The sequence below is a fragment of the Bubalus bubalis genome, chromosome 4, assembly GCF_019923935.1.
Source record: "Bubalus bubalis isolate 160015118507 breed Murrah chromosome 4, NDDB_SH_1, whole genome shotgun sequence".
Lineage (NCBI taxonomy): Eukaryota > Metazoa > Chordata > Mammalia > Artiodactyla > Bovidae > Bubalus > Bubalus bubalis.
The window spans coordinates 124,733,652-124,761,618 of NC_059160.1; the positions used below are offsets into that span (position 1 = coordinate 124,733,652).

The 27,967-nt window shown below is 42.7% G+C and overlaps 1 protein-coding gene across 8 annotated transcripts in view; it reads right to left on the reverse strand.

Moving 5' to 3' along the window:
- Positions 1 to 27,967, reverse strand: part of SIPA1L2 (signal induced proliferation associated 1 like 2) — a 251,449-nt gene that overhangs the window by 53,953 nt on the left and 169,529 nt on the right. For all 8 annotated transcript variants that reach the window (XM_044942017.2, XM_044942019.2, XM_044942020.2 and 5 more), the window contains 3 exons: positions 21,288 to 21,445; positions 17,395 to 17,971; positions 13,155 to 13,429 (listed from right to left, as the gene is read on the reverse strand). In XM_044942017.2, coding sequence (XP_044797952.2) covers positions 13,155 to 13,429; positions 17,395 to 17,971; positions 21,288 to 21,445 — 1,010 coding nt within the window. The remainder of the gene's footprint in view (positions 1 to 13,154; positions 13,430 to 17,394; positions 17,972 to 21,287; positions 21,446 to 27,967) is intronic.

The following is a 27,967-nucleotide window of genomic DNA, read 5'->3' on the forward strand; positions in this document are numbered from 1 at the left end:
TATTATACAGAGTGAAGTAAGCCAGAAAGAAAAACACCAATACAGTATACTAACGCATATATATGGAATTTAGAAAGATGGTAACAATAACCCTGTGTACGAGACAGCAAAAGAGACACTGATGTATAGAACAGTCTTATGGACTCTGTGGGAGAGGGAGAGGGTGGGAAGATTTGGGAGAATGGCATTGAAACATGTAAAATATCATGTATGAAACAAGTTGCCAGTCCAGGTTCGATGCACGATACTGGATGCTTGGGGCTGGTGCACTGGGACGACCCAGAGGGATGGAATGGGGAGGGAGGAGGGAGGAGGGTTCAGAATGGGGAACACATGTATACCTGTGGCAGATTCATTTTGATATTTGGCAAAACTAATACAATTATGTAAAGTTTAAAAATAAAATTAAATTAAAAAAAAAAAAGAAAAAGAAAAAAAAAATAAAAAATCCAGTAGGACAGATGGAAGGTAAACAGAGGAGCTTTTCCTTAAAAGCCAGAAAATCCAAGTTCAATCTACAAAGTCTAAATTCACCTAACAGAGAAAGAGGAGAGGAAAAGGTGGGGAGGAAATGATCAACAAATAATACACAAAAATTTCCAGAACTAAAGGGAAAAAAAGGTGTGTCAAGGCATATTATGGTAGAATTCATACTCCTGGATTAAAGCAGAGATACTGAGTGTCTGGAGAGGAGAAGGCAGGGGAGGGCACAGGCCCCACACAGAGGCAGGACACAGAAAAGTTCATTCTTCGCAACAGCAAAGTGGGGTAAAAGTTCTAATCTGTCAAATCAACAGTGCTTGGAGCTTGGGATGGAGAGAGAGAGAGAAATCAAAAACAGTGTTCTGCTTTTTGGATCCGGAAGCCAAATGAATGGTGGTGCTAGCTACCCTTTGAGAATAGACTGGATGAACTAAAGGAAGCATTATAAAAAGATAAGATGTCTGTTGTAGAGAATGAGTAGGGATTATCTCTTTATCAGTAAACTTGACTTATCTTTTAACTCTCTTTCCCCCAAAGCAAAATTCATCTCTTTTACCTCAGTTCAAGTTCAGTCGCTCAGTCATGTCTGACTCTTTATTACCCCATGAATTGCAGCACGCCAGGCCTCCCTGTCCATCACCAACTCGCGGAGTTCACTCACACTCATGTCCATCAAGTCAGTGATGCCATCCAGCCATCTCATCCTCTGTCGTCCCCTTCTCCTTCTGCCCCCAATCCCTCCCAGCATCAGGGTCTTTTCCAATGAGTCAACTCTTCACATCAGGTGGCCAAAGTATTGGAGTTTCAGCTGCAGCATCAGTCCTTCCAATGAACACCCAGGACCGATCTCCTTTAGGATGGACTGGTTGGATCTCCTTGCAGTCCAAGGGACTCTCATGAGTCTTCTCCAACACCACAGTTCAAAAGTATCAATTCTTCGGCGCTCAGCCTTCTTCACAGTCCAACTCTCACATCCATATATGACCACTGGAAAAACCATAGCCTTGACTAGACACACCTTTGTTGGCAAAGTAATGTCTCTGCTTTTCAATATGCTATCTAGGTTGGTCGTAACTTTCCTTCCAAGGAATAAGACTCTTTTAATTTCATGGCTGCAATCACCATCTGCAGTGATTTTGGAGCCCCCCAAAATAAAGTCTGACACTGTTTCCACTGTTTCCCCATCTATTTGCCATGAAGTGATGGGACCAGATGCCATGATCTTCATTTTCTGAATGTTGAGCTTTAAGCCAACTTTTTCACTCTCCTCTTTCACTTTCATCAACAGGCTTTTTAGTTTCTGTTCACTTTCTACCATAAGGGTAGTGTCATCTGCATATCTGAAGTTATTGATATTTCTCCCAGGAATCTTGATTCCAGCTTGTGCTTCTTCCAACTCAGTGTTTCTCATGATGTACTCTGCATATAAGTTAAATAAGCAGGGTGATCACTGAGGAAGGCTTTCTTATCTCTTCTTGCTATTCTTTGGAACTCTGCATTCAGATGGGAGTTGGTGATGGACAGGGAGGCCTGGCGTGCTGCGATTCATGGGGTCACAAAGAGTCAGACATGACTGAGCAACTGAACTGAACTGAACTGAAGCAGGGTGATAATATACAGCCTTGACATACTCCTTTTTCTATTTGGAACCAGTCTGTTGTTTCATGTCCAGTTCTAACTCTTGCTTTTTAAGAGGCAGGTCAGGTGGTCTGGTATTCCAATCTCTTTAAGAATTTTCCACAGTTTATTGTGATCCACACAGTCAAAGGCTTTGGCATAGTCAATAAAGCAGAAATAGATGTTTTTCTGGAACTCTCTCGCTTTTTCCATGATCCAGCGGATGTTGGCAATTTGATTTCTGGTTCCTCTGCCTTTTCTAAAACTAGCTTGGACATCTGGAAGTTCACGGTTCATGTATTGCTGAAGCCTGGCTTGGAGAATTTTGAGCATTACTTTACTAGCATGTGAGGTGAGTGCAATTGTGTGGTAGTTTGAGCATTCTTTGGCATTGCCTTTCTTTGGGATTGGAATGAAAACTGACCTTTTCGAGTCCTGTGGCCACTGCTGAGTTTTCCACATGTGCTCTTTTACCTAGGCAAGTTTAAATTACTCTGGATTTCATGAATGTGCTAAATAACTGGACAAATCTGATAAGCTGAGATTTACACTGGGTTGCATTTTTTAAAATAAAGTGCTAAGATGCTACAATTTTTTGCTCATGGATTTACATTGTTTCCAAGTGTCTTTCTATTTAATTAGATACAACATCCCCTGGGACTACTGATTCATGCATATGGCCAATGACCTCATCAAAAATCATAAAGGTGGGATATTAGCATACATGAAAACATCAAGAATACGGAATCCTGTCTTCCACCCTAACCTATGTTGTAAGCAAGTCACTGGACGTTCAGGTGAACCTCAGGCTTTGGGGTCTCAAAGGCTAAAGCTGCCTGCATCATCCAAGTCAAGGAATCTCTTAACAGTGAAAAGTCCTGGAATTGTGTTTTGAATGAAACGCATGTGAACCTTGAATCTTAGGGAAGAAAGGGCACCTTGCATTTCCAGAGGTTGCTCTGTGTTTCCAGTTTATTGGGTTTGGTTTAAAAAGGAAAAAAAAAAAAGAAAAGAAAAGACAGGCCGCTGGGTACAGCGTCTTTAATTCATGCTCACAGACTATAGTCTTTAGTAAGAGGCTGTAATTTAGCTTCAATCTTGGGTAAAAAAAAGCTATATAAATGCATAATCATGACTAATATTTGAGAGACCACTGACAAACGCTTGTGCCACATATTAGGTTGAAGAGAGAATGGGGGTTGAATATTTCATTTCCATCCTCTTGCACAAGGTCATATGTAAATGATCTTTTAATACTAAACATGGGCATTCTTTTGCCCTCATGAAAATAAGCTTAAAGAATGACTTTATTTTAAAATCAAAATTAATTCTGCCAAGACACTTTTATGGTAACTACTCTCACAAACTAGATATTTGCTTTGTTTACTTTTTATGACCAAGACATCAAATAAATATGACTATAACATATCCTCAAACCTAGTCAAACTCAGTTCTGTTCCATATGTATGAGGAAATCCTTGAAGGATACATATGGAAATTCAGCCGATTTTTAGGGAAATGGGAAGAGGTGTAAAATAAAATTACAAATAAGCCTTCAGAGATGCTCAGGATGCCGGAGGTACCAGAAACTGTCCCTGCCCTTGAGCACACTGCTCTGTCCACCTTGTGTGGTCTGAGCACAGGATGCCAGGCAAGAGCCCCACTCATTGGAATATCCGGCACTGGTGAAGGGCACGTGGCACACATTTCTGGCCAGTGAATAAAGGACAATTCAAACCCAAACTGACGAAATGCAAAAAAGCTCCAAGAAGCCATTTCTGAACGCAGTCGCACAGTCGTGTCTAACTCTTTGTGACCCCATGGACTGTTGCCTGCCTAGATGCCTCTGTCCATGGAATTCTCCAGGCAAGAGTACTGGAATGAGTTGCCGTTTCCTTCTCCAGGGGCTATTCCTGACCCAGAGATTGAACCTGGGTCTCTTGCATTGCAGGCAGATTCTTCACCAACTGAGCTATTAGGAAAGCCCACTTCTGAACAAGTGAGCTGCTAATCTCGTGTGTAACTGAGCTGTTGTTGAAGAAAAGACTTCCATCTTTTGCTTTCCTATATTAGTGGAGAAATCACACACCTCACTGATAAACGTGCTCCATCTCCTTTCAACACACCAAACTGAGTCAGTGGATTTGAACTGTATTTCTAGTTTCTGGCACCGTTTTCATGGTGTGCCTGCCAAAAGAAGGCACTCGAAGGCATAGATAAGGCTGGGGTATCACTAGCACGTGAGCACTTACACGACTACGTCTTTGCTTCGTAACAAACATCATCTACTTATGCTTCTAATTGCCATGCTAGGTAGGGATCAAAACAAACTCAGCTTCAGGGATCAAAACGAATTTAATTTTTAACATTGATTGTCTAGAGAACGACTTTTCTGAGTCTCATAATCTCTCCCAGTCACCTGTCCTAGAAGGGAAAACATTCTGTAGACCAAGAGCATCAAAAACAACGTGCTGGTTTAAAAATGTGATGCTACAAAACTATCAGAATAACAAGTGGCTCCCTTAGTTGGAGCCCTCAGAGCATCTTAGGTTTGACTGCTTTATTCTGACAAACAACCCCACTTGCTCCTCTGCACTTGGCATTGTGGACTCCATGCAACAGCTTACTCCTCTACCAGGGACACTGAGTAACTTCCTTACATCCACACTCTTCCATGTTCTCCCTGCTTCCAGAAGCTGCCTACACCAGGGGTTCCCACCTGTAAATTTCCAGTCTGTGGCTGCTCCCACTTTCCAGCTTCTAGGCTCAGCAGCGCAGAGGTTTTGTGCCCTCTGGCTCACAGCTGACAGGCACTAATGATCACTGTTCAGCACTGTAGCATGGACCCAGGACTTCAGAGACAACCGGGAAGGTCGCCAAGATGGCATCATCATCCCTTCCAAGTGATACGTCCGGTTTTCTGGAAGAGGACCCTCCCTTTACCACTAATAAATGGGTGCTTGAAACCAGAATCACTGCTGGCCAGGCTGTAATCTCAGCTCTAAAGGAGCTTCAACTTGGACCACCTGACCATCAGGACTATCACTGTTGGAGCCCAGCCAAGCTGCACAGTTTTCTTTATTCATTATCAGTAGAAATGCTCTACAGCAGTCAAACTGTTTTCCACCCAAGGGAGAGAAGTCAGTGCCCTGTGCTCAAAACCCAGATCTGCCAATATGCAGCTCAGAAAGGGGAGAAACTCTGTGGACCCATGTTTTACCTCTTTCCAGTGGAACAGTAACAGCGGAGGATGCGTCAAGATTAAATTACGGAAGTATGCAAGCTTCCCAAAGCGAAAGCGTCGAGGAAAGAAACTAGTTTCAAACTGATGACTTTTTGCTTCCATAAAGAAAGGCAATATAAAACAGCAAAAGGCTCATACACTTTGCTGAAAGTTCTTTCTAGATAATATATATTTACAGAACTATAGAATGGGAAAGTTTAACTTTATGTAATAATCAGAAGCACAGAAAATTTTAGAGCTGTAAAATTCCCTGTGCACATTCATCAATAGAACAATGAATCATTATTTTGATACTTTGTTCTTTACTCTCATACCAAAGTTGGATGTATGACTTTCAAAAATGAAGAAGTAGGAGAAATCCTAGGGATAATAAATAGGGATAAATACTGTTGAGGTGCAACAACAAACTCCCAAAGAACTGAGAAAGAGAACTGAGAAAGTTTAAAGGAACGAATGCATTCTTACCAGGAAAAAAAAATAAAAGAGCTGAACAAATTGGCAAGGTGTGGACAGGGTAAACCATGGGCCCACAGCACAGCTAAATCACGTATCACAACTTGCATTTACTCTGAAATTGCCTGTTGGTTTCACTTTGTTGGGAGAATCTCAGTGAACCTTGACCTCAACCCACAAATCTCATGAAGTCTTCCAACATATTGCAATGCAGTCCTTTACTTCTAATCCACACTTCCCTTGTACGGCACTTTGCAGGTTTCCACCTACACTACACCATTTCAATTTCACAGAAATGTCTGCAGTAGTACAAAGGACATCTACAATTTGCAGAAGGCTCACAGACTTGGAAAGGTGAGACAGCTTTCACCCTAGGACACGGAAGCTGACTCCTGGCTCAGCACTCTTTCCAACGCACTCCCCCGTCTCCTTCAGAAACTATCAAAGGACATTTAATGAGCCCACGTCATGTCAGTTTCCACTAGGAGCTCAAAGATTCTCTTTGGCAACAAAGGCAGATAGATTCCCTCAAACAAAATATCTGCTTCTTTTACATTATGCACTTTGTCAAAGAGACCTTATAGCCTGAGGGATTGAAGTAATCACCGATATTTTCATCATTTTAATGTCTGTTATGCTAATAGCCTGCTAATAGCTAAAAGACTCTTTCCAAATTATCCAACAAGGTGACAGGGATAATTGGTGCTCATTCACTCGAATCACAAACTCCTTCTGTTGCATAAAAAAATCAAACGCTTCCAATAGGGAGATAACCACACAGTGTAACTGACTGTAAAGGTAAGGGCAGTGCCACATCTGAAATAGGTAGGCACTTGATGAAATATTAATTCACTTTTCTACCAACTTCTTTAATTTATAGATAGAAATAGACCCTGAGACTACAGTAAAAGAGATCCAGAAACCCACTTGACCAAGCCCTCTGAATAAGGTCTTTGAATTGACAAGGTACGTGCCTATTACACAGGAAGTGAGGCTGGCTCGTACTAAGTCATCAGCTTCCTGTGTTTCGTTCTCACCAGACATGGGGTGGAGTGTGTCTTCACCCACTGCACCCCAGACCAAACACAGCATTCAACATAAAACAGGGCCAGTGGGAATTTGCTGTATGATGCAAGGAGCTCAAATCTGGTGCTCTGGGACAAACTAGAGGGATGGGATGAGGTGGGAGGTGGGAGGGAGGTTCAAAAGGGAGATGACTTTTGAACCTGATCCATGTTGATGTAAGGCAGAAACCGAAACAATATTATAAAGTAATTACCTTCCAATTAAAAATAAATAATTTTAAAATATTAAAAAAAAAAGGGCCAAAAAGTTCTTCATGAAGCCAACCACTTCCTTTTTTCTTCCCCTTCTGAGAAAGCTTGCTGAGGAAAAGCATTCTATTACAAAGTTCAACAGAAGACTCAATAGCTATATAACACCTGGTTTCTGATAAATTTCCATGAGAGACTGTATTCACTGGCTGTCCATCACCATTGCCCAGCGTCATTGGACAACGATCAGGACAAAATATAAGCAGGAAGTATTTTATTTATTTTTGGCCGCACTGTGGCATTCAGGATCTTAGTCTCTCAATCAGAGCTCAAACCCACGTCCCCTGCATTGGGAGTGTGGAGTCTTAACCAATGGGCCACCAGGGAGGTCCTGGAAGTACTACAGAATGCCACACAGATGAAAAGGAGCCCAAGAATGCAAAGGTTATGTCTGTTCTTTCCATGTTTAATAGCCCTGGACAAGCTAGTTCAGAGTGAAAGAATGAATGACTAGTAAATAACCTACCTTATATTCGTTCTATAATCCAGTGTTCTTACTTCTAGGAGGGAGAAGATAATCTAAACATTATATCAGAGGACTGGGCAGAGGACACAAAATAGTGACTGTGCTTCAGGTTACCGTGAGAACCTTAAGTTTCATACTTTTTTTTTTAACAGTTCACATTACAATTCATTATTGTAATGAATATTCTATATTCATTATAGTCATATTCTCATAGACTCATTAGAGTCTATGAGACAATATCAGGTAGAACTGGTTTTACTTATCCAAACAAATATAAGGAACCTAATCTAAAACCTCGCTCTAATCCAGATTTCAACTCACCACCTATCTATTTATCTATCTATCATCTCTTTCTGTCTCCCTATTTACCTATAATCGATGTTTCTATCTTCTGTTATTCATCTATTTATACCTACCTATCAATTGCTAACCGGACAAAATTGAGTTTTCTTCCCCATTTCTATTTCTATACCCCACTCTGTGTACTTCCGGGAGTTGAATGGTCAAGGTCCTGGCGGCTATGGCTTCAATTTTACAGAATGATCAGAGAACAAGAATTTAGATTCATGACAACATGAGATAATTTCCACTGTTTTGCATTATATAGAAAAATACGTCTTGGACAGTATGTCAACGAAGTATGAAAAATCACACAAAACAGATGCACCACAGCATGGAATTTCATTTCCATTTTTATTGGACATATTTACTAAATCACTCACATTGTATCACAACTCATGCATAATTCTGATGAGCTGTTATTTCCTTTATATCAGCCTTTTAAGTTGATGCACCTTCCTTAAAATGACATTGATAGAATGTCAGTCACCTCTGAAGGCTAGGGACTGAGGCCATGCCCTGCCTTTCAGAAAACCAAGAAATGCTTAATTAAGCGTCTTGGAAACTCTTCTTCATTTTTGCCACAGAGACTGTCTGCTTGGGCAAAGCCCTCACTCCCTTGCAAATCTCATTTCCATTTGAAGAGCACTAGTCCCTAACTGCTCCTGGCCACTCATTCCCAATCTCTATGAAGCCTCGCCCAGATCCAGTCGCAGCAGGAGATCAGCTAATAAGCATTCCCAGAGGGAATCTTTCTGCTCCATGCCTGCTGGAACTCCACAAGGAAAATAAAATTGGGCTCTGCCTTCCTTTCAAGCCTGGGGACAGCTGAGTTATCATCACCCCGAGGCTTGAGAAAAGGACTTCAAAATGTGGGATGCCTTTTGATTCCACATAAATACTTTCCCAACTAAAGACTTCATTTAATCCAGCAGCTTCTGAGTCATAAGCAAATACCTTCTGACCTACAGACGACTAGGAGCGAGTCTATTAAATGACAGGCCTCTCCCACTCCTGACAGAAGCAGATGGGCTCCGGGGAGAATTTCTTCTCCTTGATATTGTGCAGGACGAAAAAAAAAAAAAAGCTGACAAATGGCAAAAATTAACTGAAGCATTTTTCACTCTATTATTCATGATGTTTATAAAGGCTGAAATATCTTGCAATTCATGAACTTGGCCATTTTAGTAGTCCTTATGGCTCTTACACTAAAGACAACTTAAAAGGAAAAATTACACACACATCCATTTAAATTAATATTTTCATTTGGCCACCTCACTGACAAGTAAGAGCCAATTTGTGAAAGATGGCGCCTTTTTCCACGCCACAAATCAAAAGAGTAGTTTTACCTAAAGGGCCATCTTTATATACTTTGCTGCAGGAATAAAGGTACTAAGTGATATTTCCTTTAAAAGGTTTGTACTTTATCAACAAGGATCTACTGTACAGCACAAGGAACTCTACTCTGTAGAGATCTGTAATAACCTAAACGGGAAAAGAATCTGGATATATGTATATGGATAACTGAATTACTTAGCTGTACACTTGAAACTTAACACAACATTGTATTTAATATATCAACTATGATCCAATATAAAATAAAAACTAAATTTAAAAAAGGTTTGCACTTTAATTTTCAAAATGAGTGAAGTATTGCTCATTTCTTCTTTTATACCCTCCTCTACAGTTTCATTAATAAAATCTAATAATGCAGAAGGCTGATGTTGCTTAGCTGTGCTGTGCTTAGTTGCTCAGTTGCGTCTGACTCTTTGCAACCCCATGGACTGTAACCTGCCAGGCTCCTGTCCTGGGGATTCTCCAGGCAAGTATATTGGAGTGGGCTGCCATGCCCTCCTCCAGGGGATCTTTTCAACTCAGGGATTGAACCCAGGTCTCCCACATTGCATGCAGATTCTTTACCCTCTGAGCCACCAGGGAAGCCCAGACTTGCTTAGGGTGGGGATGAAACGTAAGACATTTCATATTCAGCATGCATGTGTACATGCTCAGTCACTTTAGTCATGTCTGACTCTTTGTGAGCCTATGGACAGTAGCCTGCCAGGTTCCTCTGCCTATGGAATTCTCCAGGCAAGAATACTGGAGTGTGCCGCCATGCCCTTTTCCAGGGGATCTTCCCAACCCAGGGATCGAACTGCATCTTACGTGTTCCCTGCATTACAGGTGGATTCTTTACCACTACTGCCACCTGGGAAGCCCTCACACTCAGCAAGACAGTCTAAAGCAAAGGGCTGTCACTTCAAGGATAATTTCCAGTGACGTAAGGCTGCCGGATCATGATGAGTCCTTTTATCAGGGTGTCCAGGGAGTTGCTGGCACAGAACATGAATCCAAAACTAACAACAATGTAGATCTGCAAATTTACAGATTCAAATTCACAGAAAATTGGAGGCCTGAACCGAAAGCATCTTAAATGATACATGCTAGGCTTAAAAGCTTCCTGGCTTGTGGAAATGTGGATGATAGGTGGACCATTTCTGGAGAGTCACTACCAGGTAAACAGCTTATTCTCATCCTGGCTAAGGTTAAAAATATAGAAGACAGCTATTTCAGATTAATCAGGAGAAAAATTTGTATCTTCAGGGAATAACATTAAGGAGATTCTGAGGAGACAAAGGCAAAATCTTTAAATATCTTGAACAGTTTCAGTAAGAGAATTTACATTTAAAACAAAGAAAGAATTAATTGTGTGCAGACCAAAGCAGATAACAAATCCTTGGATAGAAAAATAGGAGGCAGAACTTTTAAGTGGTAGCTTTTGTTTATTTGCTTTAGCTGAAAAACAATTCGGTATTACTTAAGAAATTCTACTTTTCTAAATCATATGTTTTAAATACCAAATATAATGATAACTCTAACATTTTTATTAACGATATCTCTTGGAAGCTTAAAAAAATGTCTTACTGAGTAACATCAGACCAAAACCAAAAATAGGAGAAAAATGTTTTGCTTTTTTTTTAATTTGGGGAGAACATGGTAACAGCTATGTCAAATTCAATAGAAGTAATCAACCTTGAAGACAGCACAAAATTTGATTCTCACCACAAAATTTATAAATCTATAACTCCAGTCAATGAAGAAAAAAATCTTACCATGTGGAAAAATTTCTAATAAGGGGCTTACAATTTATTTATAATAACTAAAATCTATTTATTAAAAGACTTTCACTTACAAATATTTTAGCTTCAAAGATTGAAGGATTTGCTTTCTGTTATATCCAAGTCTTGTTGTTAGGAAAATAATTTTTGTCTCTGATTTCCTTGTACTCATACCCCTAGGAGTGATTCACAGGATTCTTGGGGAGTAAATGAATTTAATGGGACAGAATCTGGCAAGGAAACAAGAAATAACTTGGTTATTTCCTGTGACATGTGGCTGCTACTCTCAAAAATTTCAGCTCATTAACTTTTACTCTATAACCTTACTGGGCAGATATAGGAAATCAGACCATAGAAAGTTAAGCAGGGAGCAAAAGGTAAGATAATCAACAGAAACACAGTTTTTTAAAATTCTGTACATTAACCAGAGAGGAAGGTGGCTCACCACTGGCTTATTTTCTAAAAAAAGATCATGGTTTAGAGCTGGTGTATCTCCAGGCAGCTCAGTGGTAAAGAATCAGCCTCCCAATGAAGGGGACTCGCGTTCGATCCCTGGGTTGGGAACACCCCCTGGAGGAGGAAATGGCATGGGTTGGGAACACCCCCTGGAGGAGGAAATGGCAACCCACTTCAGTATTCCTACCTGTAAAACTCCATGAGGTGGGCTACACTCCATGGGGTCACAAAGAGTCAGACATGATGGCGCATACAGGCACACACACCATCCAATCAATATGGTAGCCACAAGCCGGATGTGGCTAATGCAGTCTTAGTTCATTTATTAAAATAAAAACTCCATTTTCTCAGCTGTGTTACCCAAATTTCAAGCTACCCATGTGGCTACTGGCTACCGTTTAGACAGTACAGATGTAGAACATGTCCTCAGAGAAAGTGCTATTCGATGGTGCTGATTTGGAGGTTGGGAGAAAGGAAATGGACAGAGTGCAAAGAGGGACCTCAGTTACCACAGAAACAAGATCAGGGAGTGGGCACAGTCATTCTGCTATCTTTGAGTAAGAATTTCTTTTACAGCATGAAAAAATTCAAATGACTATCCTAAAGGTTTAGTCTTTTGTGTGTTTGTTTCTCACTAAATGTGTGGGGTTTTGACTATGCCAGAGGTGCAGATTGCTTTACATATTATCACCTTATTTAACTTGCATCAACAGTATTAAGTAGGCAATATAATAATCCCACCTTACAGACATTAAGTGAGGCTTAGGGAGAGCAAGACCCTGATGCTGGGAAAGACTGAGGGCAGGAGGAGAAGGGCACAACAGAGGATGAGATATTGGAGGGCATCACTGACTTGATGGACATGAGTTTGAGTAAATTCCAAGAGATAGTGAAGGACAGGGAAGCCTGGCATGCGTGCTGCAATCCATGGGGTTGCGAAGAGTCAGACATGACTGAGGGACTGAAAATAAGAAATAGCAGGTGACAAAGTCACATAGCTAGTGCCTGGCCTGGATTTCAAGCACGCCGATCCCTCCTAAGCCAGAGCTCTGGGGGGCAGTAGGACCTCCACTTGAGATGGAGGCAGAGAAACGATGCTCCAGATGCCACTATACATACTACCTACCGTACAAGGCGGGCCACAGCCAGGTGGGTGGCTTGTTCTTTCTCCTTTTGGCCTAATACCCCTGTGATGTTGAGCCTGAGAACTTTCTATTTACAATGCCACAGTATCCTTTTCTAATTCCACTCTTGTTCCTATTCCTCACACCCATCCATCTCTGAGCTTGCCAAGTCCAGTCACTTCTTCTATGTTTCCCATGATAGCTTATGAGAAAGCCCTGAACCAGTTCAACCAGAATGGAGTGGTCACCAAACAGTGCATCTGATTTCCCAATATTCCATCACACATGCAAGTAAATATTCTGAACCCAATGGCTTCAATGTACCAAAGGAGAGCTTAGAAAATGAGAGTGTATCATTTATTATATACTAATGATTTTTTTTATAGACCTTTTAAGTTGTGCTAATGGTGGATGTCCAAACAACTTAAGTGGAAGATGCATATGACCTTGTATTCTGAGGGTCTTAGAGGACAGCACCTGCCATAGAGACCAAGGAGGAGTGCTCATGCACGAGAGCCTTACCTCCGAGGTGAGCCGTCATCATGGGGCTGGATGATGACCACCTTCACAGTTACCGAGGTCCGGAGAAGGTCGATCATCTGCTCATGGGTCAGTGTGGCCACGGCCACCTTGCAGATCTCCACGAGGCGGCTACCCTGGCGAAGGCCGGCCTTCCACGCAAAACCGAAAGGTTCCACGTCTGCCACAATTCCCTCGAAGTTCACGTGGAAGCCCAGCTGGCCCAGCCCGTTCCTTCTCAGGGTCATTTCCACCGTCTCGCAGCCTCTGGTCACGATCTAAGGGGGAAGGGGACGATGAGAGGCAGGGCTACGGGGGGCACCAAGGCCCTGCCCTCCAGCTACCCCAGTGACAAGCAAACAAGGCAGGGACACGGTTCAACCCAAACTTTATCCTAATTATCCTTGGCATCAGCCACAGAGAAAATAACAGAAGTAAAATGATGGTTTCATTCTTCAAAGCCAAATCGGATACAGGTGTCCTGCTTTTTCCTAGAAGCCAATGATCCAGAGCCTGAGAGCTTAAGATGGGCTCTAATAACTTTCCCCTTCCCTTGCTACGTCACCTGACTTGGTGCTCAAGCATCTAAATTCCATTGTTTCAAATAGACTGAAGCAACTGAAAAAATGTGAAGCCTGTCACCCATCAAAGCAATAAAGCCTACTAGACAATTATTATTATTATTGGCCCAACTGTGCAGCTTGCAGGATCCTACTTCTCAACCAAGGGTTGAACCCAGGACCCCAGCAGTCATAGCACCAAGTCCTAACCACTAGATGCCAGGAAATTTCCTATTAGACAATGTAATTCAACTTATAAAATGGCCCAGTAGTGCATCAGCTATGAAAAACAGTATGGCAGTTCCTCAAAAATATAAAATAGAATTACCATGTGACTCAGCAATTCTACTTCTGGGTATATACCCAAAAGAATTGAAAGTGGGGTCTCAAAGAGGTATGTATACACACATTCTTAGCAGTGTTATTTACAATAATCAAAATGTGGAAGTAACTCAAGTGCCTATGGATGGAAGAATGGATACACAAAGTGTGGCATATACAAACAATGAAAAAAAAAAAGTGGCCCAATGCCTTTCCAAGCTAACACTTAGTGACCTGCCCCCCAGGATGGGCAGCAGCAGGAAGTCCAACTGTTAAGGAACTGGAAGTGTTCTCTGTAGCAACCTGTGGACATCCTATTCTAAACCCTGGGACCCCTCTCCTGGGACTGCCTGCCCGTGCTTGCCTGGGTGGTGAGGACCATCCAGATCAAACGTGGGCCAGCCAGCCAGCCTCCTTACTGTCTCCAGATGAGGGCAGCATGCAGAAAGGCCGTCCTGCAGGAAGCATCTCACTAGGTACACTAAAGCACCAGTAATTAGTTAACGCCACCCTCAAAAGTTCTTACTGAGAATAGCCCACATGAATGGAAAGAGAAACACGGGGTCATTGAAGATATAATTTGATGACATATTGTCATTGTTGTTTAGTTGCTAAGTTGTATTGGGCTATTTGTGACCCCACAGACTGTAGCCCGCCAGGCTCCTTTGTCCGTAGGACTTCCCAGGCAAGAATACTGCAGTGGGTAGCCATTTCCTTCTCCAGGGGATCTTCCCAACTGGATCTAACTTGTGTCCCTTAGATTGGCAGGCGGATTCCTCACCACTGAGCCACCAAAGGAGCTCTTTGGTGACCATGGCATCACTTACTTGTGGGCACTTTAAAACCAGGAGGTATGATACCCGTATCCTCCGAAGCACAGAGCTCATGTGTGAAGTTTCAGTTTTAAAAATAAACTCTCTGTGAAACATGCTCTGAATACACAGATTCCTATTTAATAAGACCTATGACTGTATACACAGCTGTGGGGCCCAGACTGGTGCAGTGTCTCTCGGCGTGGCTGACGTTGCCACGGTTACCACCCCAGGGCTCACACTGCCAATCAGTTTCTCGTAGGTGCAGGGACAGTCTGGGGCCTAGGAAAATGGGGAAAGGGATTGCTGGTCTTAGTGGTAAAGTTTTGAAAGACTGAAGTTGCCAAAGTTATGAACTGAACTAATTCAAAATTGTTGAACAAGTACTTTTGTAATGTATACAACCTGAATACATTTTTCTTTCACTTCTTTTTTTCAGCTTTGTTTCAACTAAGCTCGCTGACCAAAAGACCACAGAGGACATGTGCCCGGCCTTCTTTACAATAGGAACATAATTCTCAGTTGAAATTTAACATCCATATATCAGATTGAGGAGTGAACGGTCAAGCTTTTCCTGAGTCCCACATGTTCTGTCTCTTCCTCTTATTTCTTCCAACCACTCGCCACATCCCCTACTTTTTGCAGTTTCTTTCTCCCTTCTGTTCCTTGCTCATTAACATTTACAAAGGCTGAAGGATCATGCTCTCCATTGACTTGGAGTTCCTCACATAATTACATGATCAATAATCACATGGTGGCCTCCTACCTATGTACCTGGGACTGGCTACATAATTTGTGAAATCTGGTACAAAATAAAAATGTATGGCCCCTTAGACAAAACTTTCTGAGTTTCAAGATGGCAACAGCAGAACATTCAACCAAGCCTGGGCTCTTCAGAGAGTGACCGGCCTGCTTGTCCCTTTAGGCAGGAGTTCTCATGTCCCACCTGTGTCTTTACCTGCGTAACAGGCACTTCTGTTTTCACCACTAGAAAATGCAGAGTTCACCATCTGTCCAACAGTGCCCCTTCCCAACCTCTCTACTATGACAGCCTCATCCTCTTCCTTTCCACTTTTACTTCTTCTGCCTGGCACCAGCCTTATGTTCTAAGCCCCCCGTGGTCTTTGGGTTGGTTTATTTCTACCATCTCCCGTTATAAGTCATCCTAGATACAGCATATTGGACTGGCCAAAAAGTTCATTCAGGTTTTTCTGCTCTATCTAATGGAAAAACCCAAAGGAACTTTTTGGTTAACTCAATATTTCCTCAAATATATTCCAGCTATCAGGCAGCTTATTCACACAGTCACTTTTCTAGAAAGATGGTAGAATGGGGTCCTTGAAATAGTGAATGTATCAGTCCCTTTGGGACATGCATTTTGCTGGTTGAAGGGACATGTGTTTGTGTTGTATTTTCCAGAGCACAGATTATAATGACTCAGTGGGTCTCTGAAAAAGAAGTACTTCCAGGATTACCGAAAGCACGTGTCCTGAGACTCACCAGATAATTCAATTCTCCAGATACATAAACTGATCACACACTTAATCATCCCCAAATCACATCATGGTTTGTGCACATACGCCCTCAATACTGCTGAACACTCTGAGGCCCTTCCTGTAAAGAGTGCCTGCGAATAACAACATGATTTCTCCAAAGCCAGCAGACACTGCCTTGATTGCATTGTCTCTTCTATGTGGTCTGGAATAACAAAAGATTTATATTTGGTGGCAGGAAAGGGGGCAGGAAATGGGTATAATTTCTCCTTTTTCTCATGATCCATAACTGACTAAATCTTTTCTAATGAATCAAATACACATCCCCTTGGGGGAAGATTTACACATGAAAAATTCTTTTGTCAAATCATATTTTGTTCATTTGATTTATTCTTATAATTCTATTGTATATACTTAAACTAAAATGTGTATCTTCCCTTGTTATACTAAGAATTATAAATACAACTGCTAAATACCATGGGCATCACTGAAGGGTTTTGCTTTGTACCACAAATAACAATCTCTTTCATGACTTTTTCTTTTAAATCTTTCTAACTTACTAGGTAATTCTATAAAACCTCTGCAAGAAACTGGCTGCAAGATTAATAACATATTTAATCTGGGAGACTAAACAGAAATACTGCATAAAAACGCACAGAGTTGAAGGGGCAAATACGATTACACTGACCATCAATACGGTCAACGGTGATTCTATGCCTATTAACCTCCTCCTGGTAAGGTGCTGTCATGCAAGTCTCTACAAACACACACAACGTCTAGTCAATTCTCCTGTCCTTCCTTCAACCACTATAAAAATAAGCCCCAATGTTCCCTTTGGAAAGCTGGCTTCACTTTTCATTTCTAATCAATTGTTAATGGATGCTTCTCCACCATTCATGGCTTCAGTAACCGCTCACAAGGACTAAAATCAGTTCTACCCATGAGGAAAAGTATTTCATTCCCCAGGTAACACATCTGGGGTGGAACTTCCACAGCAGAAGCTATGAATGTGAAGTTGAAGGCCTAAGGGCGGGGGAAAAACAAAAGCTGTACTTACGCCCAGGCGCTGGACGATCTCCCTGACGTCCTCAGCACAGCTGTCCACTGAGGACAGAAGGATGCACTCTCCTCGCTCATAGAACACCTTGATGCTCATTAACCCAGATGTCCACCCAATGACATCCCTGCAGGAACAGTTAAAGACCACGTTCTTGGAATCCTTCTCGATCAGCATTATGAACTCATTGGAAACCCCAAGGAGACACTCGATGTCCGCAGACTGGCCAAAGTCTCTCGCCACAACGTGCCACATGATGGCCCCCACGCTGAACAGGTGGGCATCCTTCCTGGGCTTCACCTTCTCCTTCTTCTTGGCGCCCAGAGTGATGAAGCTGAATTTCGCAGAGGTATCCACGGTGGCAGTCGTGACAAAGTTCTCTGCCAGGTCTTTCAAGTACTCCTGCCTCGTCCGAGTGGCCATCGCTCGAAACTTCTCCGATTTGTGGGCTGCGTTTTCTGCGTTGATGACTTTCGCTAAAAGGAAGTCCCGGAATACTGCTGACTTGGGGAAAGTGACACCTTTGGGAATTGGTGGGCCAAATGGTGGCACGTCTTTCGACCTAGAAACTCCAACGCTGAGGGAGGAAACGGAGAAACAAGTTGAATTGTGATGCCATAATAGTTACCTTCAGAAATGTAACTGCAGAGCACACTTCCAACTGAAGCCGTCTACTTCACCGCCTCTTCTTTTCCACACCTCTGGATATCAAGTGTTTGTTTTTAAGCAAAACTTTCAAATTTAGTTGGTGCAGGGAAGGGGAGTTACAGGCTGAGTAGCCTCCCTTCAAAATTTGTATGCTGAGGTCCAAAACCCCAGTAACTGGGAAAGTGGCTGTGTTTGGAGACTGGGCCTTTTCTTTGAAGAGATAGTTAAGTCAAAATGAGATCATGAAAGTGGGCCCTAATCCAGTCTAACAAGTGTCCTTATAAAGTGAAACATGAACGTACAGAAAGGTAACCAGACATGCAAACACACAGAACAGAGACCATGTGAACACACAGCAGGAAGATGCCCATCCTCAAGGCGAGAGAGAGGCCTCAGGGGGAACCAAACCTGCCGACACCATGATCTTGGACTTCCAGCCTCCAGAACTGTGAGAAATCAATGTCTGCCGTATCAACTACCAGTTCTTTGGTTTGCACTGTGACTGTGCGAGCTAAGGCAGGGGCGATGGATGTGCAGCCAGGCTGGTGCTCTTTCAATTCTGTGGCTAGTCACCACTGAGAGGCAGTGACCCTCCAACAGCTGACAGTGAGATCTGCCCTGCTGGCGGGCTACTGGGCTCAGGGACCATCCCGATAGAGCCAACATTTTTGAATGTCCCTTTTTTTTTCAAGGAAATGCTCACTTGATCACATTTTGGAAGCCTAAATGAAGATTTTATGGAAACAAGTTTTACGATATTTCAAACATAGAGTGATAGCAATCATTTTAATATGGCAAAACCAATAATGCTCCCTTGTATCAGACAGAAGCTTTCACTGTCTCAAATCTCTTTTGGAATAAGAGTGAATTAATAAATTAGCAGATGAAAGGCTGGAGTGAGTGAATGAATGAACCCTCCAATATCTACTCCCCAACTACTGAGCAGCTTCTACAGACCGAGAATGAGAACCAATCCCACATCTGCCCAGGCTGATATTTTCTGTGTCGAGATAAATAAAGGAAGTCATCTATGCTTCACTTTCTTCACTGTAGAAAATCGTGGGAAGAAGTGAGTTAAGAAATGAAAACAGGTGTGAAATCTTCTGGGATGTAGCTGGTGGGACTCTAAATAGATCATCATCCCCAGGGATCTCCCACCTTTGCTGTAACCTGCACACCCTTTAACAGAGTTAATTGTTTCTGGGAAAATGAGCTATAAGCCAGAAGACAGTCTGGGCGGGGCCTCAGCTAGTGTGAGAGGACAGGGAAGGACTGCCGGGACAGATAAGCCAACTCTGTCACGTGTGTGTGTGCTCAGCCATGTTCGACTCTGTGCGACCCCATGGACTGTAGCCCACCAGGCTCCTCTGTCCATGGGATTCTCCAGGCAGGAACACTGGAGTGGGGTGCAATTTCCTTCTCCAGGGGATCTTCCCAACCCAGGGATCGAACCCATGTCTCCTGCATTGGCAGGCAGGTTCTTTACCACTGAGCCACATGGGAAGCCCATGAATGTTTATGAGGCACTTTTAAAACCTTGAAGCACTCTGCTGCTTTACACTTGAACCTCATTAGTAAATGATAACTTAGCAATAACATGTGGTTTCTCAAAAGGCAATGACCCTGTCTTTGAACCATTCGTATACACTGTCTTTTACCACAGAAAACATAATGCAAGCCGCTTTGTTTATAAGCAAGATCTATATCAAAGGCATCCCCCCCCAGTAATCTAATTAAACCCAGAAAGCTCTAAAGAAATAAAAATGAAAAGGTATTACTTATCTTTTAAGATTTTTTTTTGTGCTAATCAACCACCTCATGATAGAAGAATAAACTAAAAATAGAAAGTAATTAAAAATACCCAATTTGACCTAAAAATAGCAGCAGATAAAATAACACCAAATACAAGAACGCCCTAGGCTCATGTTTCCAATCCATTAGGGAAGTTCATTTAAGATGATTCTTCATAATTACCATTCATGGGGGAGATCCCAGAAGAATAAGCCAAATGAGCATGTTTGCACTAACGTTATTGGATTTAGGCATATCGTCCCTGGTGGCTCAGACAGTAAAGAATCCATCTACAGTGTAGGAGACATAGGTTCAATCCCTGGGTTGGGAAGATCCCCTAGAGGACAGCATGGCTTCCCACTCCAGTATTCTTGCCTGGAGAATCCCCATGGACAGAGGAGCCTGGCGGGCTACAGTCCACGGGGTCACAAAGAATTGGACATGACTGAGCAACTAAGCACATATCCTTTATACAGGCTAGATGTCTTTTTTTTCAAATATCACTTTTTTAAATAAAAGTCGTTCTGAACATTCATTCTTCTTAACTACACACTGAAGTCAATACTATTATCCTTAGTTTTCAGAGAAGGAATTGAAGGGCCCCCAAAATAAGGACTTCCTTGGTGACTCAGAGGGCAAAGAATCTGCCTGCGATGCAGGAGACCTGGGTTCGATCCCTGGGTCGGGAAGATCCCCTGGAGAAGAAAACGGAAACCCACTCCAGTGTTCTTGCCTGGAGATTCCTGTGGACAGAGGAGCCTGGTGCGCTACAGTCCATGGGGTCGCAAAGAGTCAGACACGACTGAGCAACTAACACACAAAAATAAGCAAAGCTGTAGACACAGCAGGAGACCTGGACCCTCGCTCAGGTCAGGGAGCCGCTCTTTCAACAACACCCCACTAGACAGTCGCCTCATGACAGCTGCTGCCTGAAGAAGAGCAGGGGTGGAGGAAAGGCAGGCCCCGGCAGCCTGTCCTGGGATTCTCGGGTGCCCGGCTGGCCTTTTGAGAGCACCAAAGCATCAGACGCCCGTCTCGAGAGCCGCACAAGTGTGAGTGTTTCCAAGACCTTGGACAAGAAGAGATACTGGGCCATCACCATGTGTTTCTTTCAGGGAAGCACTGACGTGGCCGCATCGTCCACCTCTGGGGCTGCCATCAACCAAGCGATGGCGCTGGCAAGGCTGGATGATGTCCTGAATGCGAGGAAAGGCGTCACCTACACTCATGAACTGCTAGGAATTGCACTGTTTCAAAATGGGAAGAAGGCAATTACTCCTTACAGAAAGTACCTGAATGATGACCATGGGAAATGTAATTAGGGAGAAAAAAAAAAAAAAATCAAAGGATAATTAGGGGCTGAGAAAGTATAATTGGAAAACAAAAATATTTTGGGAAAAGAGACCTGTTGGAACAACTCTGGGAGCACAGAGCGCCAGGGGAGGCTGACTCACCTGTAGCACACGTTTTCCGTACACGGATTATGCACTTTGACGATGACGAAGACATGTTGAAAGTGGGACCGGATGCTTTTTGGAGTAAAAGGAAGTGCTCCAGGCTCTTGGAAGACAATGGTCACGATGTCATTTCCTATATGCCTTTTCCTCAGGAGCTGCGGTCAGGGAAGTGAACACACACATACAGAGTTACAGACAAGGTTTTCTGTAAAAACAAGATATGTAAATATATACAGTGCACTCAGCTTTCAATTTCAAGGAGTTTGTTTTAGAGAAGCAGAGCTGTTCTTAGGAAGTTCAGGTTCCTCGATGTGGCCACGCTAAAAGACCGACAAAGAGAAAAGCCTCAACACTTAAGTTCATCTTTTACTTTAAAATGTCATTCTCCCTCCTTTTCATCTTTATCATTTTTTTTAACCCTGAAGTAATAGCCCATTAGAGCTAAAATCACTCTAAGTAGATTTGTAGGTTAAGCTCTCCAACGTAAAGGCAGGAGATGGCATGGCATCCAGCGGAAGGTACACTGGTTCCAAGTCCTCCACTTAGTGCATCTGGGGCTTAGTTCTGTCCGTGCGTCCACAGACACGTGCATTTCTGCGACAAAAATACAGAAGGCTGGGGGCTTCCCTGGTGGCTCTGTGGGAAAGAATCTGTCTGCCAGAGCAGGAGACACAGGTTCAATCCCTGATCCGGGAGGATCCCACATGCCGTGCGACAACTAAGCCCACGTGCCACAGTTATTGAGCCTGTGCTCTAGAGCCCGGGAGCCACAGCTACTGAGCCCACGTGCTGCAACTGCAGAAGCGCGTGGCCCAAGAGCCCATGCTGCGCAAGAGAAGCCCGCACGATGAGAAGCCCGTGTACGGCAACTAGAGAGCAGAGCCCACTCAGCACAACTAGAGAAAAGCCCGTGCAGCAACACAGACCCTGCTCAGCCATAAATGCGTATATAAAAATTTAAAAACAATACAGAAGGCGGTTATTTTGGTGGCTAATATTTTCAAACTAATTAACTGAAATCTGGCCTTTTTAAAATGTATGTTGGAAACACAGAGTCCACCAGATTAAGAGCTGGAAAGCCCAATAAATGACAAATGCAGCAGAAGAGACGGAACCCCATAGCAGTAACACTGAACCTTTTCACTTGAGATGTTCCTTCTGCCAAGAACACCCCCTTCACCCCAAGTCTGTCCTAGACCACTCAAGTCTGAGCTACCACAACACCAGGAAAAATGTTCTTGGCAACACTGCACATGCCCTGCAGCCACACTCCAAGCTCAAGGCAACAACATTCGCTGTCTTGTCCTTTTTTAAGTCTTGGCTTACTTCTCCTGTGTCAGGTCATAATCATCAGGAGGGCAGGAGATGTGTCTGACTGAGTTCTGGTCTCCTGGGTTCTAACGGCCTGCCCAGGACACAGCAGACACCCCCTACCCAATATGAATAAACAAATGATACAAACACCTAATCACAGCCACACAACACTGCACAATAAAACACTGAACACCTCTGAATGCATGCTGATAAACCCATACACCCCATAAGCTGATGCACCTAAAGCCACTGGGATCTGTGCTCAGAGTCTGTGATCCTCGGCTTTCATAGAGACAGTAATCTTTACAGGAGTTGGTGATGTCACTGCAGAAACAGGGTAATCTCAGGTAGTAAATCTCTCTTTACGAGCACTAACAAAGGCAACAAGCTTGTGTTCAAATTTATTTGGCACCTACAGAACATACTTCAGTGTAAAGAGCATTAAGTTCGACTTTTAAAACCTTTTAAACCCAGATACAAAAAGGATTTCATTGTCAGGCCCCTGACTTGTGATTTAGCATGATAAAAGGCCTGGAAAAGTGGGAACGAAATGTCCATTCTTCCAGAATTCACTGCTTGCCAGTGAAATTGCTGATTCATATGCTGGAAAATTCCTATTTAAATCCCCATGGTTAAAGTTATAAACACACGAAAATCGTTTAACTGCCCAAGTGAAGTTTTGAAAGATATATTAATATCCATTAATGAGCCATCTGTTGTTTCAAAAATGTTTGCTGGATATTTAAGTATGAGGTGCCACTTCAGAAGCATGTAAAAAAATCAGTAGCAAACTAGTCATATATTCACTGTGTTATTTACCCATTCAATCGTGGACACAGATGTTAGCTACAATAAACATTTCACGGAAAGAAAAGAAAAGAAGGCAGGGACATATATCTAAAACAAGCACCATGGGACACCCTGGCAGTCCAGTGGTTAGGACTCTGCGTTTCCACTGCAGGGGGCTCGGGTTTGATCCCCGGTCACGGAATTAAGATCCCACATGCTAAGTGGTGCAGCCAAAACAATAAAATAGAATAAATAAAATGAGGACTTCTCCGGTGGTCCACTGGTTAAGAATCCGCCTTGCAGTGCAGGGGACATGGGTTTCACCCCTGGTTGGGGAACTAAGACCCCACATGATACCGCAGAGCAACTAAGCCCTCGTGCCACAACTAGAGAGAGTTCAAGCATCCCAACGAAAGATCCCGAAGGACACGATGATGAATCCTCATGCTGCGACAACGAATCCTCGAGCCACAGCTAAGACCCGAGGTAGCCAAAAAAGCAAGCAAATAAATAAATATTTTAAAACTTTTTAAATTAAAAAACCAAAACAAACACCACAACAAGCTGAAAATGGTATAAGGCTAAGATAGTCTTCCTTCATATCCCCAATAAACTGAAACATATGATTTACATGTACTGTAATAGGACAAGAAAATTCAGGAACAAATGAAAAGTTTAAAAAAATAAACAAAAATACCTCACAATGTCTCCAGTGTATTTGCTGAGCGCAGATACAGTGGCTTATGCTGTACTTTCCTCGAAACACAGGAACGCTCAGACTGGTGAGAAGATAGGGCTCATGGTGGCCAAGGCACACAGGGGACTCTGGGCCCCTCTTCCCCAGTGACCACCCTCCTGGCCAATCTTGCAGGGTGGTCTGGCGCATTACTCAGTGAAGTGTAGGTAGCTATTCCTACCCATTTCTCTCCCTCTTGAAGGAAGATGTTGGGTCCAATCCCACACTTCACTTCGGGAAGCGCAATATTTAAAGCCCAAGTTAAAGGAAAATTTAAGGCTACTTATTTTGATAACACGCCAGTCTGCTTTTATCTCTTTTTAAACATATTCTTTTGCTTTGTAAAATGGGCTGCGCTCAGATGCTTAGAGTCGTGTCTGACTCTTTATGACCCCTGGACTGTAGCCCGCCAGGCTCCTCTGTCCATGGGATTCTCCGAGGAATACTGGAGCAGGTTGCCATGTCCTCCCTCCAGGGGATCTTCCCGACCCAGGGATGGAACCCTCACCTCTTACATCTCCTGCAATGGTAGGTGGATTTGTTACCAGTAAAAATGTATTCTTTTGCTTTGTAAAACGGGCTAGAAATATTTTTAAAATTCTGGTTAATTTAACCATGATCACAGAATGCATTCTGTAGAAAAAGTGGGGGTGGGGAACATGCAGATTCATTAAGAAGAGGAAAATAACATCTCAAGCTCTTTGTAGAGAATAGCCCAAGAAAATGAACACCTGGCCCATTAACAGGATACCTGAGTCTCTTCAGAGACTAAAGTAATACACCTGGCAAATTCTCAGAAACATTACTCATTGTCGGACATTAAATAACCTAAGCAATTCTTGGGCTTCTTATATAAAGGTAAGGGTTCTCTTTTGTAGTTATATCCTGTTATAACTGGTCAATGAAACTCTGTAGAATGGACTCCAGAAGTGGAAGGGAAAGGGCGTGGCAGCCTACATAGACCACAGTGGTCCACACAGGAAGGCAAGTTGCTAGTCACTAGAGGTCCCTGGCACTATTTCAGTAATTAAGGAATGATGACGTCTTCTAGGCCCTTCTAGACATAAGAAGCTCCTAACACTTGCTCGGCACCAAGACTGCCAACTCAGTGTCTTCAACTGAAAAAGTGAGTTAATAAATATTATATTAGATTTACATAGTCAGTTCTGCTAAATTCCCAACACTGGATTCAAGCTGTGAGACAGGAATAAGCTCTTGTTATGACAAGGAAAGTGAAAATGTGATTCTTTACCCAATTCCATGACAGAAAAGCATACAGATGCTACAGAAATAGCAACATGTGGGTTTAAATTTTCAATTCCTTAAACAAATTTCAGAGTTTCACAGGTCCAGTTTTAACTTGGCGCAACAACCAGAAGCAAGTGAAAACAATCTCCAGGCAGTCTCGTATGCATCAAAAATGGCATAGTTGAACCTGGTTAGATCTACTAGCCTCTATGCAAATAGGTTCATTTGTTACATTCTTTTTTAAAAAGCCTAGCAAGATAGGAAAACAAAACAAAACACGTTACACCTAATTTTGGAAGAAAGGGGAGAAGAGGCTACACATACATAAGAAAGTAGGTGAGATGTGGTTCAGAAAACGCCTCTAAACGTCAGTGATGTGAAAGCTTAATTTGAAACTGGAGAAGGCAGATCTCCAGAGCGAGTTTCTTGTCTTAAAAAGCAAACAGGTGAAAATGAGCATGATATCAAAGAGAAAACTGCATTGTTGAATGATCACAAGTTCTGAAATTCAAAGAGATGAGTGCAGAAGTGAGCAAAATATGAAATGTGTTCCATTCAAAAAAACAATCATAAATTCTGGATCTCAGTCCTTCAGGTGTCATCGGAAAGTCTGGCAGGATGAGCAGGGCTGATAAAGACTGATCTGGCCTGATCCTTCCAGACTGATCAGACAGTCTGGTCACAGCCCCCTTCTAGGGAGCCGCCTGTTGCTAGTCGCTGCAGTAGGCGCCTTGTGTCTGCTAACTTTGCTTAGAAAGTGCCTGCCCTTGGACTTCCCTGGCAGCCCAGCGGCTAAGACTCCGCATTTCCAGTACAGTTGCGGGTGTGGGGAAGTTTCACCCCCTAGTCGTAAACTAGATCCCATATGCTGCAACTAGAGATCCCACATGCTGTAATGAAACTGAAGATTCCTCATGCTGCAACGCAGACCCAGTGCCACCAATTATTTTTCTTTTAGAAGTGTCTCCTCTTTACCTGCAGGGCTAGCTTCTCCTCCTTCAGAGACTCCCCTAATTTTGCACAACACACACAGAACACACACGATACACATGCATGCAAACAACACACGGCCCCCGCCCATATACTCTCTCCTCAGAAAAGCATACACCAGTGGTTAGAATTTCACTTTCGTTTTTAAGAGACATCTATAGAGCTTCCTGTATAATGAAATGGAAAAAGTGAACATGAAATAGTAGTCTGAGTAATAAGAAAGAGAGGGAAAACCCACAAAAGTTACCACATAAATACAGAGGATCTATACTTAGAGAAGGAAAACCTTGCCTCTTCACTTCCATAAAAAAGTGACCACAATTAACCACTCTGATCTCAGATCAGCAAGAAGATACCAAATTTAATCGCCACTCCAAAGATGCATTTGCTGATTCACCATATAACGAATGTAAAAATATTACATACAATATTTTACCAACGACAAGAATAAATGTACAAACCAGTTAAGCAAAGCTGAATATTTTGGAAATGGAGAAACAAACCATAATGTGGATGTTTAATGATTTAATAACAAAGTGAAGATAAGAAAGGATTATGAAGATACAAGTATTTCTCTTCTGAAAATAAGTAGTGTCAGCCTACTCAAAAAGCAATAATTCTTACTGTATAAGTATATATCCCTTTTTCTGGCCTGGGAATAAAGCTAATCATGAAAAGCTCAATAAGCACCTTATGCTTCCAAAATAGTCTAGATGCCTATTTATAGGTGAATCCAAGAGCAGTCAGGACCTGCTTGTATAGAACTTAATGCAGTGGAACTTAATGAAGAACTTAATAAAGCTGAATGGTTCCTCAGCTTCCCTGGTGGCTCAGACAGTAAAGAAATCTGCCTGCAATGCAGGAGACCTGGGTTCAATCCCTGGGTTGGGAAGATCCCTGGAGGAGGAAATGGCAACTCATTCCAGCATTCTTGCCTGGAGAATTCCATGGACAGAGGAGCCTGGCGGGCTGCAGACCATGGGGTCACAAAAGAGCAGGACCCGACTGAGCGACTAACACTGTCACTTCACTTCCTCAGCGGTACCCAAGAGGGACTTAGAAGTACGTACACACACCTTTTGAGGCAGGGGCTGACCATTTGCCTAAGTTCTATGGTAAAGGGGCTCCAGCCTAAGAAGCTCTGCCACTATTACCGCTGTAGATGTCAAGTCCATCCCTAGAAAAAGACCAGGATTCTTCAGATGGAATCTCGGAAACCCAGGGTTCCATCTTTTTCCTTAGGGACCTCCATGGATCTCAGATACCCCTTCCAAACAGAGCAGTTCTAACATGAAAGCATTTTTTTTTTTTTTTTTAAAAGGAGGTTACTCTGTGCCAGGACCATGCTACCTTTATCTGTTTTATATACTTAGCTTGAAGAAAAAGGTTTCTCTGCCAACGTGATGTTTGAAGCTAACCTGTGGGGATCTTTCCACTGATAACATCCCAGGATAGCTTAAGTATGGTTTGTCTATAGGACAAGTGGGAGAGGAACAAGCACCCAGGGGAAACAGCCCTGGGAAAAGCGGACTGCCTGCCAAACAGACCTGGGGGACTTCACTGAAGAGGGAAAACATTCAGGAACGGGCTTCCTCATCAC